Raw genomic sequence first — 15,125 nt, 5'->3', positions numbered from 1 at the left:
GTAATGAAATATATTTTGAATATAAAAATTAAATGGTATAAAAACAATTGGACCAACCACAGCTGATTCCTTTTGTATCTGTATCGGTGGATGGTGTGTATACAAATGTTTGTAGGCCTACTTTGGAATTACTCAGTGCAACAAAAAATGACATACAATATAAAGTATTGAAGCATACTGCATCATGTCTGATTCATTAACATATTGCAGTGAATTGTAAACAGAGAGGTAGAAGAAAGAAAGCATTTACAGAGGAAAACATTGTATAAAGTTACCTGTTGTTAGTGTTTTTTAGGTCATTGTTTTGTGAGTGATAAAGTGTGTTTGTTGGCTGTCAACCTTTAGTGTTAAGGAAGAATGTGTTGATTTGAGAAATGTATGAAGTGATTGGTAGTTTCAGTGCAGTGATTCTCAACCTCTCCAGCAGGGACCCCCTGACAGGCCATGTGTTATGTATGAATAAAATAATCATTGTTACTTTAATACATAAGTAATGGGTGGAGTCATGTAGTGATGACGAAGTGATGTGCGTCATATATATATATTGAGTTTTGAAAAAGTGAAAGTATTGAGAAATGTGTCCTCCTAGTGACTAAAAAAAACTGTAATCATGAGTGTAATAGCATATAAGATTGCTGACAGTCATTGTTATTTGGTCCTGAAGAAATCCCTTTGTCAGAAAATAGGAAGAAACATTTCTATAAGAAACTTTTCGCAGCCAATGGGATTCCTATAGAAATTATAGGACAAGACATTATCCTGTAGGACCATTTCTGCAGGACTTTAAAGGACAATTCCGGCGCAAAATTAACCTAGGGGTTAATAACACATGGTTACGAGTCGATCGTTCTCTGGGATGTGTTTTCATGATAATCGAATGTAAAGAGTTTTATCTCTAAAAACAGATTAGCTTATAACGCTAGTATATGGGACATATAATAGGTCAAAGTAAATCGCTAGTTAATACCACTAACAAGGCTCAAAATAGCCTCACACTAACATGGTAGCATAATGAGGGTCCCTACATGCAAACCGAATCATTGAGAACTTTGTAAGTGTACAGACAGTTTAATAAGAAGATACTTTATAAAGACAGTACATGTCGCGTATACAGGCAGGAGCCATCTTTGGAAAACAGTCTTGACCAGTAGAGCCGCGAACTGTGACTTAAACCGAGACTGTCTTGTTAGTGGTATTAACTAGCGACTTTTTTTAACTTATTCGATGCCCCTTATACTAGAGTTATAAGCTAATCAGTTTTTAGAGATAAATCTCTTTACATTTGATTTTCATGAAAACACATCCCAGAGAACAATCGACTCGGTAACCATGTGTTTTTACCCCAGGGTCATTTTTCGCCGGAATTGTCCTTTAATGGGATTTGTTTGGGTTCCTATTCAGGTCTAAGGGAATTCAATGTGATATTTTTAAGAATCCTAAATGTACACTTCTCCACTGTATTTCTTCCACTAAACAATAACATTTACTTTACTGAAGTACTTTTTGATTGTGTCTTGCAGTTTGCTGAAACATTGATCAGAGAACATCAACTTATGTTGCGTAGGCCTACTGGCCAACCTGCAGTATAACTACTTAATAACAGTGTTCATTACATTAAGGACATTATCAGCAGGGGTTCAATCTTCAGCGTGACCTGTCAGTGGCAAGTTTCAGAAACCATTGATTTTTGGCAGGTTTTGTGTTTTGTGTTCCTCCCTCTCTAGCTCATTTATCATGCATCTGTTGATATGATTATGTTATTTTGCATGATTGGTGTTTTAGATCATTTTATCACAATTAAACCAGTCAAATGGCTGTGATCAGACTGGCAGCTTACTGACGCTTTGCTGGACGCTCAATCCAGTCAGCCGCGGCTGAACTGCGAGTATAGCGTGTTTCCTGACGCTCTCGCTGTAAGGAAATAAATAGTTTTCTTATACGAATATAATCTCATGCATCTATTATTTAGTATGATTGATGTTTTAGAGAATTTTATCCCAATAAAGCCAGTCAAATGGCCATGACCAGACTGGTTGCTTGTCTGTCACTCTCGCTGTAAGGAAATTAATTGTTTTCTTTTTATGAATGTAATCTCACAAATCTATTCTTTTGTTTGATTGATGTTTTAGAGAATTTTATCCAGATTAAGCCAGTCAAATGGCCGAGATCAGACTGGTTGCTTACTGACGCTTTGCTGGACACTCAATCCAGCCAGCCGCGGCTGAACTGGGAGTATAGCGCCTTGCCTGACACTTTCGCTGTAAGAAAATAAATTGTTTTCTTATTACGAATATAATCTCATGAATCTATTATTTAGTATGATTGATGTTTTTGGGCCAGTTGTCCCAATTAAACCAGTCAAATGGACATGATCAGACTGGCAGCTGCCAGAATCAGACTCAGAATCAGGTCACGTGACATGCCAACTGAACTGAAGATTGAACCCCCACTCGACATTATTACTGATGAAAATGTTAATTGGATGAAGGCTTTCTTTTGTCGACGATAACAAAGATGGCGAAATACGAATCATGACAATAATTATACAGTTTTTTTCCCAAACAAACTGAGAAAAATATGACGACAAATAAAGAGAGATGGTAAGATCTATTTTATGCTGGTCAGATGGCAAATTTTCAAAGACTGTATTTAACGGTCATCAGCATTGTAATCGTATCAAATTCTCTTTCTCTATTTTATTTTATTGAATCAGGTGTGCCAAAGAGCTTTGACACAATTCGAACACTAGTCGAGATGCATTTTTCATTATATTTCTCAGCAGATTTTTGAAGACACCGCTCTGGAGCATCACCATGCAACTGGTGTTTCATTGTGAGAATGGCTTTTTAGTAGTGTGTCTGAATGAGGCCTGGCAATGTCTTGCTTCCCAGGAAAGAGGTCATCTTGATGGCAGTTTATGTACATTCCCATTATATGCTAGCTCAACATCAATAGTACACATGCAAGTCACCCATGCCATTTGTACTGATGCACCCCCATACCATGACAGATCTTTGCTTTTGCACATGTCAATGATGAAAGTCTGGATGGTCCCTTTCATCTTTGGGACTGAGAACTAAATGTCAATTTTTAAGAGCTTTGACCCAGAGAACTAGGCAGCATCTCTGCATTGAACGGATGTATAGCTTTCTCTTTTCCGAACAGGACTATTTTCAGGTGCTTCGTCATATCATTACGCCTGCACCCATGGTACGGCCGCACAGTTCCTTGATTCTTACGCCGGAATGAGAGTAGATCCTAGCCATATATGCTTGGAAAATCGCAACTTTTCATTTTCCGTCTATCTAAGTACACAGTTTAACTACAGAAGAGTCAAGTTTTAAATAGGAAAAATATTGAAACTCGTTGGTCATTTTGAAAGAAATGCTACTGGACTCATCAGAATCAATGATCTATGCTAAGCTATGCTAAAAGTGGTACCATCAGACCCGGTGTTCGGCTGAATGGATTCGAAAACGGTAAAACTCAACCGTTTAACTCTGGGGGAGTTGTAAAATGAGCCTATTTCCAAAAAAAGTGGAGTATCCCTTTAAAACAAAAGGCAGAGCTTAACATTACATCCTCACAGCAGAGCCAAATGACGTCCAGCTCCCCCTCTCTGGGCGTAATGGGTATGGGTGGAGTTATGGGTAGGGTTAGGGTGTGGTTAGACCTTTTGCTGGATGTAATGAGAGACATCAAACTCCACCCATTGGCTTGGCTTGGCAGTCAGCAGCCTCATGAATTTTGCATAGGTGGTGACTGACAAGTGAGTAATTTAGAGTGAATCATTGAATCAGTTACTTAACCTGTTTGCTAAACACGAACTAAACATCTTATTTTACTTTATTAAAGGTTGTGTGTCTTAATCTATTTTGAGACTTAAGAAAGAGTGTTTAATTATTCATTCGCTTAAAATATTACAGTGTAGGCTACCTTTGTGAATGAGAGGGGGTTAAGAAATGCAATTACTGTAAGTGTCATGTAAAATTTTATTCACAGTTCCTGGAAGGATGAAAATAATGTATACTCTTCTTGGCAAGGTGTACAAGGCCCCTTTTCAGTTAGTAAACATTGTGACGTTTTTTTTTGCGGGCGCCAGTCAGTCCTTAAATACTGCAGCAACTGTTTGGTCGGGCGGAGCATAACGTTAGGTGGAGGCAGAAAGATCCGTCTGGCCGCTTCACTAACGCTAGTTTGCAAGTTTTGTTAGCTTGTTTTTTTAAGAATGACCGGAGACAATCCGATTTTATCTTAATGTACAAGGTCACTCACTGTCCAGGACCGCGATTGTTATTTGCAAAACTAAATTTTAACGGACGGTGTTCTGACGGAACACCATACCCATCAGAATGGGATACCTTCGGTTAATGCGCATGCGCAGCAGTGGAATTAGTGGAATTTAAACCATCATTTCAGCATACCAGATTACAAGCGGTAAGTGTTGGTGTATTATATCGCATATTATATACACATTACCAACAACATACCCCTAAACTGTATTTTTATTAATATACCCCTTTATAAACTGCATTTGTATTAAACCAGGGGCCATCAAAGAAGCATACCCTTCACAAACACTGGTATGCAGTTTTGACAAAGTAGGCTAAATTGACAGACCCCACTATAAAACTCAACTTCCGGTATGCTATTCTGACAAAGTATGCTACATCGACAGAACAACGGAACCAGATTGGCTGAGTCCGACCATAACGTTACACGCTCACTCAATGATGGACGATCTGACAGGATTAACGGTAACGCTTCCTCCAGTCGAATGGCCTTCTACACCGACCCGATAGAGAAACTGAGCGTAAAGAGAAACTGAGGGCATATACATATTTAGATGCCTTAACTATGTACTAAATGCTCACGTATAAGACTTGTGTGGTACGATCCGAGGTTCTGCATATCCAGCGCCAAGAAGACGATGACGATGTAAAGAGTAACATTACGGTGCCATTTTAATCATGTGAATATTTTCTAGAAATAAAGATTCGGATGTAAGTTAACAGCACACTCAGTGTTTAACTTTGTAAGTTATTTGATTACCCTTTCTTACCAGGTTCTTCAAAAAGTCTAGTCACAATCAATCAAAACAACAATCATAGATGATTCAGAAATAATCACAATAATTTAGAAAACATTATGCGATAAAATTTTAAATTGGAGCCTGTACTCCGTCGATTCTAGAACCCAACAACACAACAACAAGATGACATTTGATAATAATAATAATTATTATATAGCTCAATCTGTGCTGGTTGTGGTTTGTATTGGCCGCCTCCAGTTTTCACTCTGTTTTGCCTCCAGCTAACGCCGTGACGTAACTGTGACGTCGGCTGCAAGTGAGAGGTTACTTAAGTGTGTGAAGTGTTCCCAACTAATGATAGCTGTTTCCTGATTATGTTTGACTGAAATAATTAATTGATTTTGCACTTTTTACAACAATTGAAAAAGCTACATTTACAGAATTTCAGAAGTAGGCTATAACAAATATTTCATAACAAATAAAGTTTTTTTTTTTTAAAGCAAAACAACAACAACAACAACAACACCATTACATTAGCAATACAAACTGTGAAACAAATACTTTGTTGTAAGATATTATGACTAATTGTATTGGGGGGTGACAGCAAACATAAACTGACAAAGACAGATAAAAGTATATGAGTTAACTGTAACTATTAAACACTGGTAACAGCATTTCTTCCAGAAAGACTCGGAAGGCGAGATGATATCACAATGCCATTTATTAATTAATAGACCAAAAAATGAAAACATTGGATGGTAAAGTTCTTTGTCCGTTCACATTCGGAGGGTAGCGGACTCTGCATATCCTGCCTGAAGATGAAGGCAGGGGCGCAGCCTACCCCCGGGGAGGTATGAACAAGGACCATCCTGGTGGTGGTGGTGGGGAGGATGGAGGAGGTGTATATTTGCGACATCATCTGCGAACTTAAACATGTGTAGGTAACAATCTTTTATACTCCAAGTATTAGATAGTGATTGGATTGGCCAGAAAGTAATGAGTGACGTAACATTCTTTGAGTCTTCCTGGCATAACTTTACACTAAAGCTTTCATTTCTTCACATCTGTAAGTGACAGAGGAACAGTGGACTAGGAAAAAAAAAAGAGAGAGAGATAGGGCTGGGTGAGAGGAGAATGACAGATCTAGACAAACAAGCCTAGCCTGAACACTCTGAACTGAAGCGGCAACATCGCAGTTCTTCACCAAAGACAGTTTGTGGCACTGTGAGTATTTACTAATATTTTTCACTTGTCTTTATGTGTGAATACATGTGTTACTTAAAATTTTTAATCTATTTTGGGCCCCATCAAAGTTTCTTTTGGCAAACTCTCATAAAAATCTATCTGAAGATCTATTGCGTTTACTGCTTCTCAGAGGAATGCAGTCACTGGAATGTATTAACATACTTCCACCTGGTTTCTCTCCATATCCTGAAACTCAGGAGAGCGAAAGAGAGAGAGAGAGAGGAAGTCCAGGTTTTCTTCAAGTTAAACAGATCAACTAGTTTTTCTTGTTCTTGCATTTCTCTATTAGGTGTAAACAGAATATGTGACAGAAGGAGGTGTACACATCAACACACGGTAAGACTATTTTAAACTAAACATTTAAAGAAATTGAGACTTTACATTAATATTATAGCAATTAGGCAACTGCTCTATTGCTTTTATAGTCACATGTCAAGTCAAGTCAAGAATATTTGTATAGCGCTTTTCACAATACAGATTGTATCAAAGCAGCTTCACAGTATTAAATTAAAATAATAATAAAACGTCCATGTTTGGTAATGCTAATAAATAGTATTATTGATTGATTCATTAATTGAATATCCCCATGCAGAGGTTAGTTGTGATGCATATTGGTAATAAATCAATGCTTTCTCTCAAGGATTAAAAATGATTCGCTGAACTACAGCAATGTTCAGTGCGCTGTAATCTCCTATCTTGTCATATTTTGTGTCTGGTTATTATGTGGCGATACAATGACATGACAGTGTTAATGCAAACAAATTGTTGAATAGATCTCTGCTAATAATAGCAGCTGTGTTAGAAATACTGAGCATAGATGCTGCCACACCTCCTAAACAACAGAAGAGTGTTCAGTCAATGCAGTGATTTTAACATTGTGATTGTGTTGGGCTTTTAATGGAGTTCTTGAAGTTTTCAGGAATACAGTGATTTGTAATATTATTATAAAAATATAGACATACATTTTAAATATAATCTAAACCTTGAAATAAAAAAGGATCATTTATTTTTTGCACAAACTGGTGAAGGCTTACATTGTTATGTGGTCTAGTGGCTATATCAGTTAATTTGATTTATTCCCAATCATCCATACATTTTTCAAACTGCTTGTCCTAAGGCTGCAGGGATGCTGAAGTAAACAGAAAAATACACGAGACAAAAATATTTTTACGAGTGGCCTCAGACATTCAAATCCAGCTGTAAAAGTTATAATGAAAAACGTTTTGGCAATCGTTCCTTGTAAACTGTGATAATGTATTTTTTTACTTTATTACATTACTTACAGGACTAAACATGATATTTTATCCTAAAAAGAAATGTCATGTGACTCTGTAACAGTCCACGACCAAAAAGCTCATTGATCACAAAGATCTGACCATGGCTTTCAGTTAGTCAGAGGCCACAGATGTGACTGAATGAGAAGCTAATGTGGACTAATGTGTTGGTTATGTGTGGAATGCCAACCCTCTTTATCCCAGAGTCTTAAACAATGAACGATTGAAACTCTTAAGCGATCTTGCCAAGACCTTATTTATTACAAACAAGCCATTCATTGTTTGTTTGTTTGGCAAAAAAAACAAAGAAAATCTAAATAGACGTGTCTTAATTATAGGGAGTTCTGGTATCCAAATCTTGAGGATTATTTTATTAAACCATATAAAGAGATTCTCTCAAGCTTCTTGGCACTTCTTCTCACTTTTTGTCTACTTGCCAGCTCAACTGAATGAAATTGTCTACAGCATCTAATGTTTTCTTCCCAATAGTCCATTGCCTAATAATCCTCTTTGATATGGGCTGTGGTAGCCTAATGCTGAAGGTTGAAAGTTTTGTCTCACTTAAAGTGGTGACCAAGGAACTGGAGATATCATTTAATTAGATTTATTTTTTAAAAAGGAACATATCTGTCCACCTTCTCCATGGTTTTGCTGTAATTGTGACTCGTTTACAGTTGAACCAAATCAGCTCTGACTTTACGTGTGAGCAGGTGACTAGGCAAAGCTTTGAATTGGATGACAGAGACAGTAAATACTTTCTATATAACCTTCGTTTATGTTTATTCAATCTCTAAGATGGCTGCTCCTCAAGTTATTCCCAGGAGATTGTCAAAGCCGATCAAAGTACCTTCAAACGACACAGCTTCTAACCCCGGTCCCACAGGTATATATGCATATATATGTGTGTATATATATATGTTTATGCATTTATATCTGTATTTCTGTTTGATTAAAAATATCCAATATATACTTTTTGACAATATATACATTTTATATATATTTCATTTTATCTTAGTAAATGGAGGAGTGAAAACGGATATACATCTGATCCACGCACAGAGAGAAGTTGTAAGTTTGACTGTTAAATTTAACATTGCCTGTTTGCAGACCCCAAAAATCCATCAGTATTTTAGATTTTGTTTAGCAGAGACCGTAGTTGTCACACTTTTTACTGAATATTTCTAAGGATTTTTTATTTAGACATTTATTTAAAGAGTTTCTGTATAAACTCAAGTAGTTTGCGATTATTTTCACCATTATTGCCCAGAAAAAAAGTACAGTTCATTGAACGCACATTGTAACAAACCCTGTTATTTTTGGTAGATGGGGTAAGCTGTCACTATGGACGCTGCCATTAAAGGGATAGTTCACTTTAAAATTAAAATTCTGTCATCATTTACTCACCCTCAAGTTGTTTCAAACCTGTTTTAATTTATTTCTTCTGCTGAACACAAAGAAAGATATTTTGAAGAATGTCAGTAACCAAACAGTAGTCTGTACCCATTGACTTCCATAGTAGGAAAAAAAAATACTATGGAAGTCAATGGGTACAGACTACTGTTAGGTTACTGACATTCTTCAAAATATCTTTCTTTGTGTTCAGCAGAAGAAATAAATTAATACAGGTTTGAAACAACTTGAGGGTGAGTAAATGATGACAGAATTTTAATTTTAAAGTGAACTATCCCTTTAAACATCCTATTATAGGTCTTCTTCTTTTTTTTAGCAAAACAACACATATAAAAATATAAGACAATTCAGGAAAATATGTAAAAGATAAAATACAAAAATGTGATACTATTTTGAACAGCAAAATTATGGTTAATAAACTGTATGAAATCACAATCTGTAAAACGCATGACAACTTACCTCAATAAAAATTGTGACAAGTTGCCCCAACCTAAAAAATATGATGTTACTTTAGTTTTTAGAAGGAATGAAAGTGCTTAAAAGCAACATGGAAAGCCACTGCATTTGAGTAAGTGTATTTATCGCTTAAAACCTTACAGCTTACTCCTTTTTTACACCTCCCTCTGTTAGGAGTTGGTGAACCACTGTTTTGCTGATGTGGAGCGTTTCATGGCCCGTCTGCAGGCGACAGCAGTGGCTAAGAACGATCTGGAGCAACAGAGCATGAAAAAGAGTCGCAAAAAGAGTCGCAAGAAGAATAAAAAGCAGGATGGTGAGAGCGATGACCTCCATACTTCACAAGCCTATCCAAGACCTTCAGAAACATCATAAAATCATAAATATTAAACATCTATGTTTTTAGATGGCCTTCTCACGCAAACAGCGACCCCGCCATCAGAACAGGAGTTTGTGGATATTTTTCAGAAGATGAAATATTCTTTCTGTCTATTGGTAAGATAATATATTAATAAATAGTTTTAAATCCTGCATTTGCGTGTGTGTGTGTGTGTGTTTGTGTGTGTGTGTGTGTGTGCGTGCGTGCAAAATCACAGCTTCAAGAACTTCATAAAACTGCTGTGCTTGCCTAATGCGTATGTATGTGTGTTTGTTGTAGGACCGTCTAAAGATGAAAATCTCAGAGCCAACCTCAGAAGAACTCTTGCACCACATCTTCATCCCTTTGGACTTGGTAATAGAATTACACACACAGCAGAGACACACCTATACACACGCTTAATTAAAAAACTACAGCTAACATATGAAGTTTTTCCACAAAATAAGGAAAGGATTTGTAATCGCCATATTATATGGTATATTATATAGTATATGGTTTATTGTTATATGTTTACCAGATGGTGAAGACCACAGGTGGTCCTAAGTTTGCAGCAACGGTCTCCAGCCCCGCTCTGACCAGTGGAGCGATCTCTCTACTACAGCAGAATCTAAAAGAGCAAGAGAAACAACTGTGGATGTCACTCGGGCCAAACTGGACCCTGCCATTGTCAGTAACAAAACTGTTGGATTTAAACTTGAATGGAAATAATACTACTAGAATATTTGCTTTGAGTTTGAACCCCGCTTAAATGGATTATTTAATCACCCTCATGTTGTTCCACTACCTACATAAAAGAACAAAAAATAAGTGCTAGTTGCTACATTGAATTTATGATATTACATTCAATGAATGGGGATGGTAGTGTTTAAGCTACAAAAAAAGCACATCATAAAGGGGAAAATTCTCCCATAGTTAAGATTGGTTGACCATCTCCAATGTGTGTTTGTCAGCTCTCAACTTAGTGAGACTGTGTCTCCATACAAACCTGTCTTTCTGGATGGTTGGCAGCCTATGGTCATAGATGCGCATGGACAACCAATTGAGGACCCCATTGAGTCCCAGCACAAACATGAAGCTCTTATACAGACTCCGCAGGTATGAGACCTTACACTCCCTGATAAAAGCACAACCATAAAACCGGAACTGTATATCATATCAGAACTGCCCCAACTTTATCTACTTTTAAGTCTACTCTTAAGACTCATTTTATTTTATTTGGTGTTTAATATATCTTGACACCTATTTTACAGCTTGTGTTTTATTGTTTTCTATTGTTTGAAAAAAATTCTCCTCTCTTACTTGTACAGCACTTTGGTCAACTTCAGTTGTAAATAAACATTGTAAATAAGTTTGTAAATAAACATTGTATTGTATTGAATTGTATAAACTATATTCATCACCTTCCTTTCTCTTTCCACGGGTACTTAATCAGGCACGTCTAACTGTACACCAGGAACATGATGGGTTAGTATGGAGCAGTCAGCTGTGTGTGTGCGGGGTCTTTGTGATGGTACTTTGTCTTATTGTGTGTGTGATTGTGGTCTAGGATGGAAGACTCTCTGCCTCCTAATGAAGAAAGGATGTATCGCTGCAGTTATGACTTTGTGGCACGAAACAGTAGTGAGCTCTCAGTCTTACAGGGAGATACTCTGGAGGTACTTTGCATAGACACAACAGCAATGCTTCCTACAACTTCCATTTCCATTTATATTTTTTGACAATTTATATTCCTATACACTACAATATAAAATAGTTCTGGTTTGGCTAATTATTTCCATATTTGCTGACCAAAATTCTTTTTATTATTATTATTTTAAAAGAGTTCCTAGCACACATTTTACTGTAGCCTAACCGTTGATGATCTGTATAGTAATCTTCGCTTCCTCTTGGAAATTACCACTGACACATGCTCCCAGTTCACTCCGTTTCCCCTCATTTTCAATCACTTTGTCTCTCTGTCTTTCTTATCTTCTCTGTCTCAGGTGTTAGAGTCATCAAAGAGATGGTGGAAATGTAAGAACGATTACGGTCAGATTGGCTTTGTTCCACACAATATCCTTGAGCCAATCAATCACGCAGAAGTTGACACTTCCAACATAGTAATGCGCAACCAGTCCATGGTAAAGGAATCTCGCACGCACACAAGCAATCAGCAACACATAACACACTCACATGCTCAGTCACAAACTAATTCCTATCATATTTTTATAGAAATCTCCTATCTCTCCAACGAGAGCAATCTCTTTTTATGCTGCACCCAATTCCTCAGGCGGAAAAGCAGTCCGTCATGATCCACGCCCTCAAAGTATGCCACCAATTGGAGGCGACGGAGAGAATGGTAATGTCTCTTACCGCAGTACTTGTAAATTAGTCACTTCTAACCAGTCACTACAGTCTCACGAATGCCTTTTTCTCAAAGTATGATTAAAAAGTGAAATACTTTGAGGTTATAGAGGATGGTCAAGTCAAAACCTGATTTGTGTCATTCAAAATTAATTTTATTCATAAAATAGTACGCAACTCTCAGGAATACTTGATTCTAATAAGTAAATCATTACATTCTTCAATCAAATATGTTTGTATATACATATGTACCCTTACAAATATGGCCGCTAAACTGTATGTTTGGTCATTTTCTTTGGCAGCAGTGTCCTTGCTTCATGTAGCATTCTGGGGTTTCTTTTTTCCCTTACGTAATAAAATGATAATTCAATTCAAATCCATGTTGATTATATTAGTTATTATATTATAATAATTTATTTGGTAAGTTGTTTAACAAGCTGGATGAGTAATATGGTCAGTATCACAAAATAACCCTCCTTCAGAATAATACCAGTGTTATTTTAGTATTATTTATATACTATTAGTTATATCTTAAATTATATTTCATTTGAATATTATTAGTATTAATAATATTATTAAACTTTAGTTTAATTTAATGTGCTTCTGTTATTTGTATTATTATTTTTATATTATTTCTATATCTTTCATTATTTTTAATTTCAGTTAGTCATTTTAGTACTTCAACATAAACTTATTTATTTCAGTTAGGTAACGTTTTAAAATCAAGTTTTAGTTTCATCTAATATATGGTTTATTTTGTTTCAGCTTTATCTCAATTAATTTGTTTTTAATAGCTTTAGTTTTAGTTAACAATAACAACACACTGAATGATACAAGATTTCTCCTGATTACACTCTCTGCGATTTCTTTATATTGACCGACTGACTTTACATTGTCTCTTACATTATATTCATCAGAGAATATAATAAATCTCCAAATATCACAAATGTATATTTTATTTTATTTTATTTCTTACTGTAATATTTATGTGTGTTAACAGCAATGTTGATGAATGATGAGCTCTTGCAGCGACTGGCCAATGGTAGAGCAGCATCAGTACGACCAGTGGTAATTAATAAAGTGAATGACACAACGGCACCACTGGACTATCACTCTCCCACAGCTGAGGTTCAGGAGTGGCTCAAGGCCAAAGGCTTCCAAGATTAGTGAGTAAAACACACACATCTGGACATGATTATGATCTGGAGCTAAAACTGATATAAGACCTCTAAAATTTGCTCATGTTGTGATCTCTATCTCTGTCTCAGCACTGTACGGAGTCTGGGTGTCCTAACGGGAGCTCAACTCTTCTCTCTGAATAAGGAGGAGCTGCGTCACGTTTGTCCAGAAGAGGGCATCAGAGTCTACAGCCAGATCATGGTGCAGAAAGCACTGCTGGAGGTACATCGCTCACTCCCAGAAGCATTCACAGAATACTTCTCATACCTTTTAATGTTTCCCTTTGGCAGTTTCAGAAGGGAAAAAAAACCTTCCCCTCCCTCTTGCAACAACTTTTCTGTAGATGTGTTGTTCACTGGTGCGAGAGCAGGACAACTTGTCATACATGAGATCACAGCAATAGCAAATCACAACCATCCAATTATTTCCAGATGGACAAAATCAAGTCCTACCCTACACTCCTGGGCAAAATAAAATGGGCCAAACACTAAGCTTTTAATTTACTTAACCACAAATGAATGGTCAAGAAATTAGCCAAATTTAAGCAAATGCACTACTTGAAAAGCCATTGCTTTCTCAGAAAAACATCAGAGAGACAGAATTGAGTTTTTGGCAGAAAATGGGAAGTTGTGTGGGGAGTGATGACACAATTAAACACCAGTTGCACGGTGATGCTCCAAAGCGGTGTCTTCAAAAATCTGCTGAGAAATATAAAGAAAAATGCATCTCGACCTCAGTGAAGTATGGAGGAAGAGACTGTGTCATTGTGTGGGGAGCCTTTTTAGCTGCTGGTATTGGGGAGCTACTTCACTGTGAAAAGTCATTTAATGCTTTGGAGCACAGGAGAATATTGGCTTGCTTCCCACAAATGAAAAGTTGTTATCTAAAGAGGAATGATCAGATGGTATTTTTACAACAAGACAATGTCGGACGAACTGGGAGACATTTTTCAACTACTTTTATAAAGTGACAACATGTAAACAACATTTCTGAATGGTTAGTTGATGAATTTATGTAGCTTATTATTTTCTAGTCATTGATTAGCATATTCTGTCATGATAATCTATAAATCGTGTTCTGGGGGCGGGGTTTATGTCAATTTTAGGGTTAGTGATGTCACTAAGCCGGGAGGAAGCTCATTTAGTTCCTACCAGCCGTGTGTTGTAGTCCTTAAAAAGCTTTTTCTTTAAAAGAAAATATCTCCCTTTGCAACTTTCCAGCTGTTGTTTATGCTCAAACAGCAACATTACACACTAACTAAAGTTAGAAAAGTGAAATCATAATCAACCACCCATTTAAAGTGTCTGGAAATAAACAGCACAAACCAAAAAAGAGAGAGAATTGATAAGAATTGAAAGATGATTATCTTCATTATCTGTGTCACCCGTTTGCAGGATGTGAGGAAGGCCACTGAGTTGGAGACCATAATGAAGAAACAGAAGATTAAAGCTGATCTGAAAACAGAGGGTGGAGACTTTTAATGGATATCACTTTCACTCACACATTCAGACAAGGATTTATGCCAATGCTTTAACAGACAAATGTGGAATGATTTAAGTTCTAGGCTATTTAACCATAATGATATCTGTTGTTTTTATGTTATTGATAATATATATATATATATATATATTTCACCATTACCGCTTAACTCAACATATATAAATTCAACCCTGTATATTCCTTTAAATATTGTATTTTAATGATAAATAAAATGAATGAAAAAATAAAGTATTCTTCTTCTTTTCTTTTTTGTTTCTTTTTAAACCATATTCATTTTTGAATGTGCAGTATAGGCAATAACCAGAGC

General features: G+C 36.4%; 1 protein-coding gene across 1 annotated transcript; it reads left to right on the top strand.

Moving 5' to 3' along the window:
- Window positions 1-5,553: 5,553 nt before the first annotated feature.
- On the top strand, window positions 5,554-15,036 carry eps8l1a (EPS8 signaling adaptor L1a). The gene is made up of 17 exons (XM_079613001.1): window positions 5,554-5,969; window positions 6,104-6,256; window positions 6,567-6,613; window positions 8,347-8,434; window positions 8,567-8,619; window positions 9,592-9,733; window positions 9,824-9,912; window positions 10,076-10,150; window positions 10,314-10,462; window positions 10,747-10,891; window positions 11,229-11,260; window positions 11,343-11,451; window positions 11,779-11,916; window positions 12,008-12,134; window positions 13,140-13,305; window positions 13,408-13,540; window positions 14,713-15,036. Exons 4-17 carry the CDS (start codon window positions 8,347-8,349, stop codon window positions 14,797-14,799), a joined length of 1,533 nt encoding a protein of 510 aa, XP_079469127.1. The 5' UTR covers window positions 5,554-5,969; window positions 6,104-6,256; window positions 6,567-6,613; the 3' UTR covers window positions 14,800-15,036.
- The last annotated feature ends 89 nt before the right edge of the window (window positions 15,037-15,125 follow it).

This window comes from Phoxinus phoxinus, assembly GCF_949152265.1.
Source record: "Phoxinus phoxinus genome assembly, chromosome: 1".
Taxonomy (NCBI): domain Eukaryota; kingdom Metazoa; phylum Chordata; class Actinopteri; order Cypriniformes; family Leuciscidae; genus Phoxinus; species Phoxinus phoxinus.
This window is presented reverse-complemented; position numbering and strand designations above follow the sequence as displayed.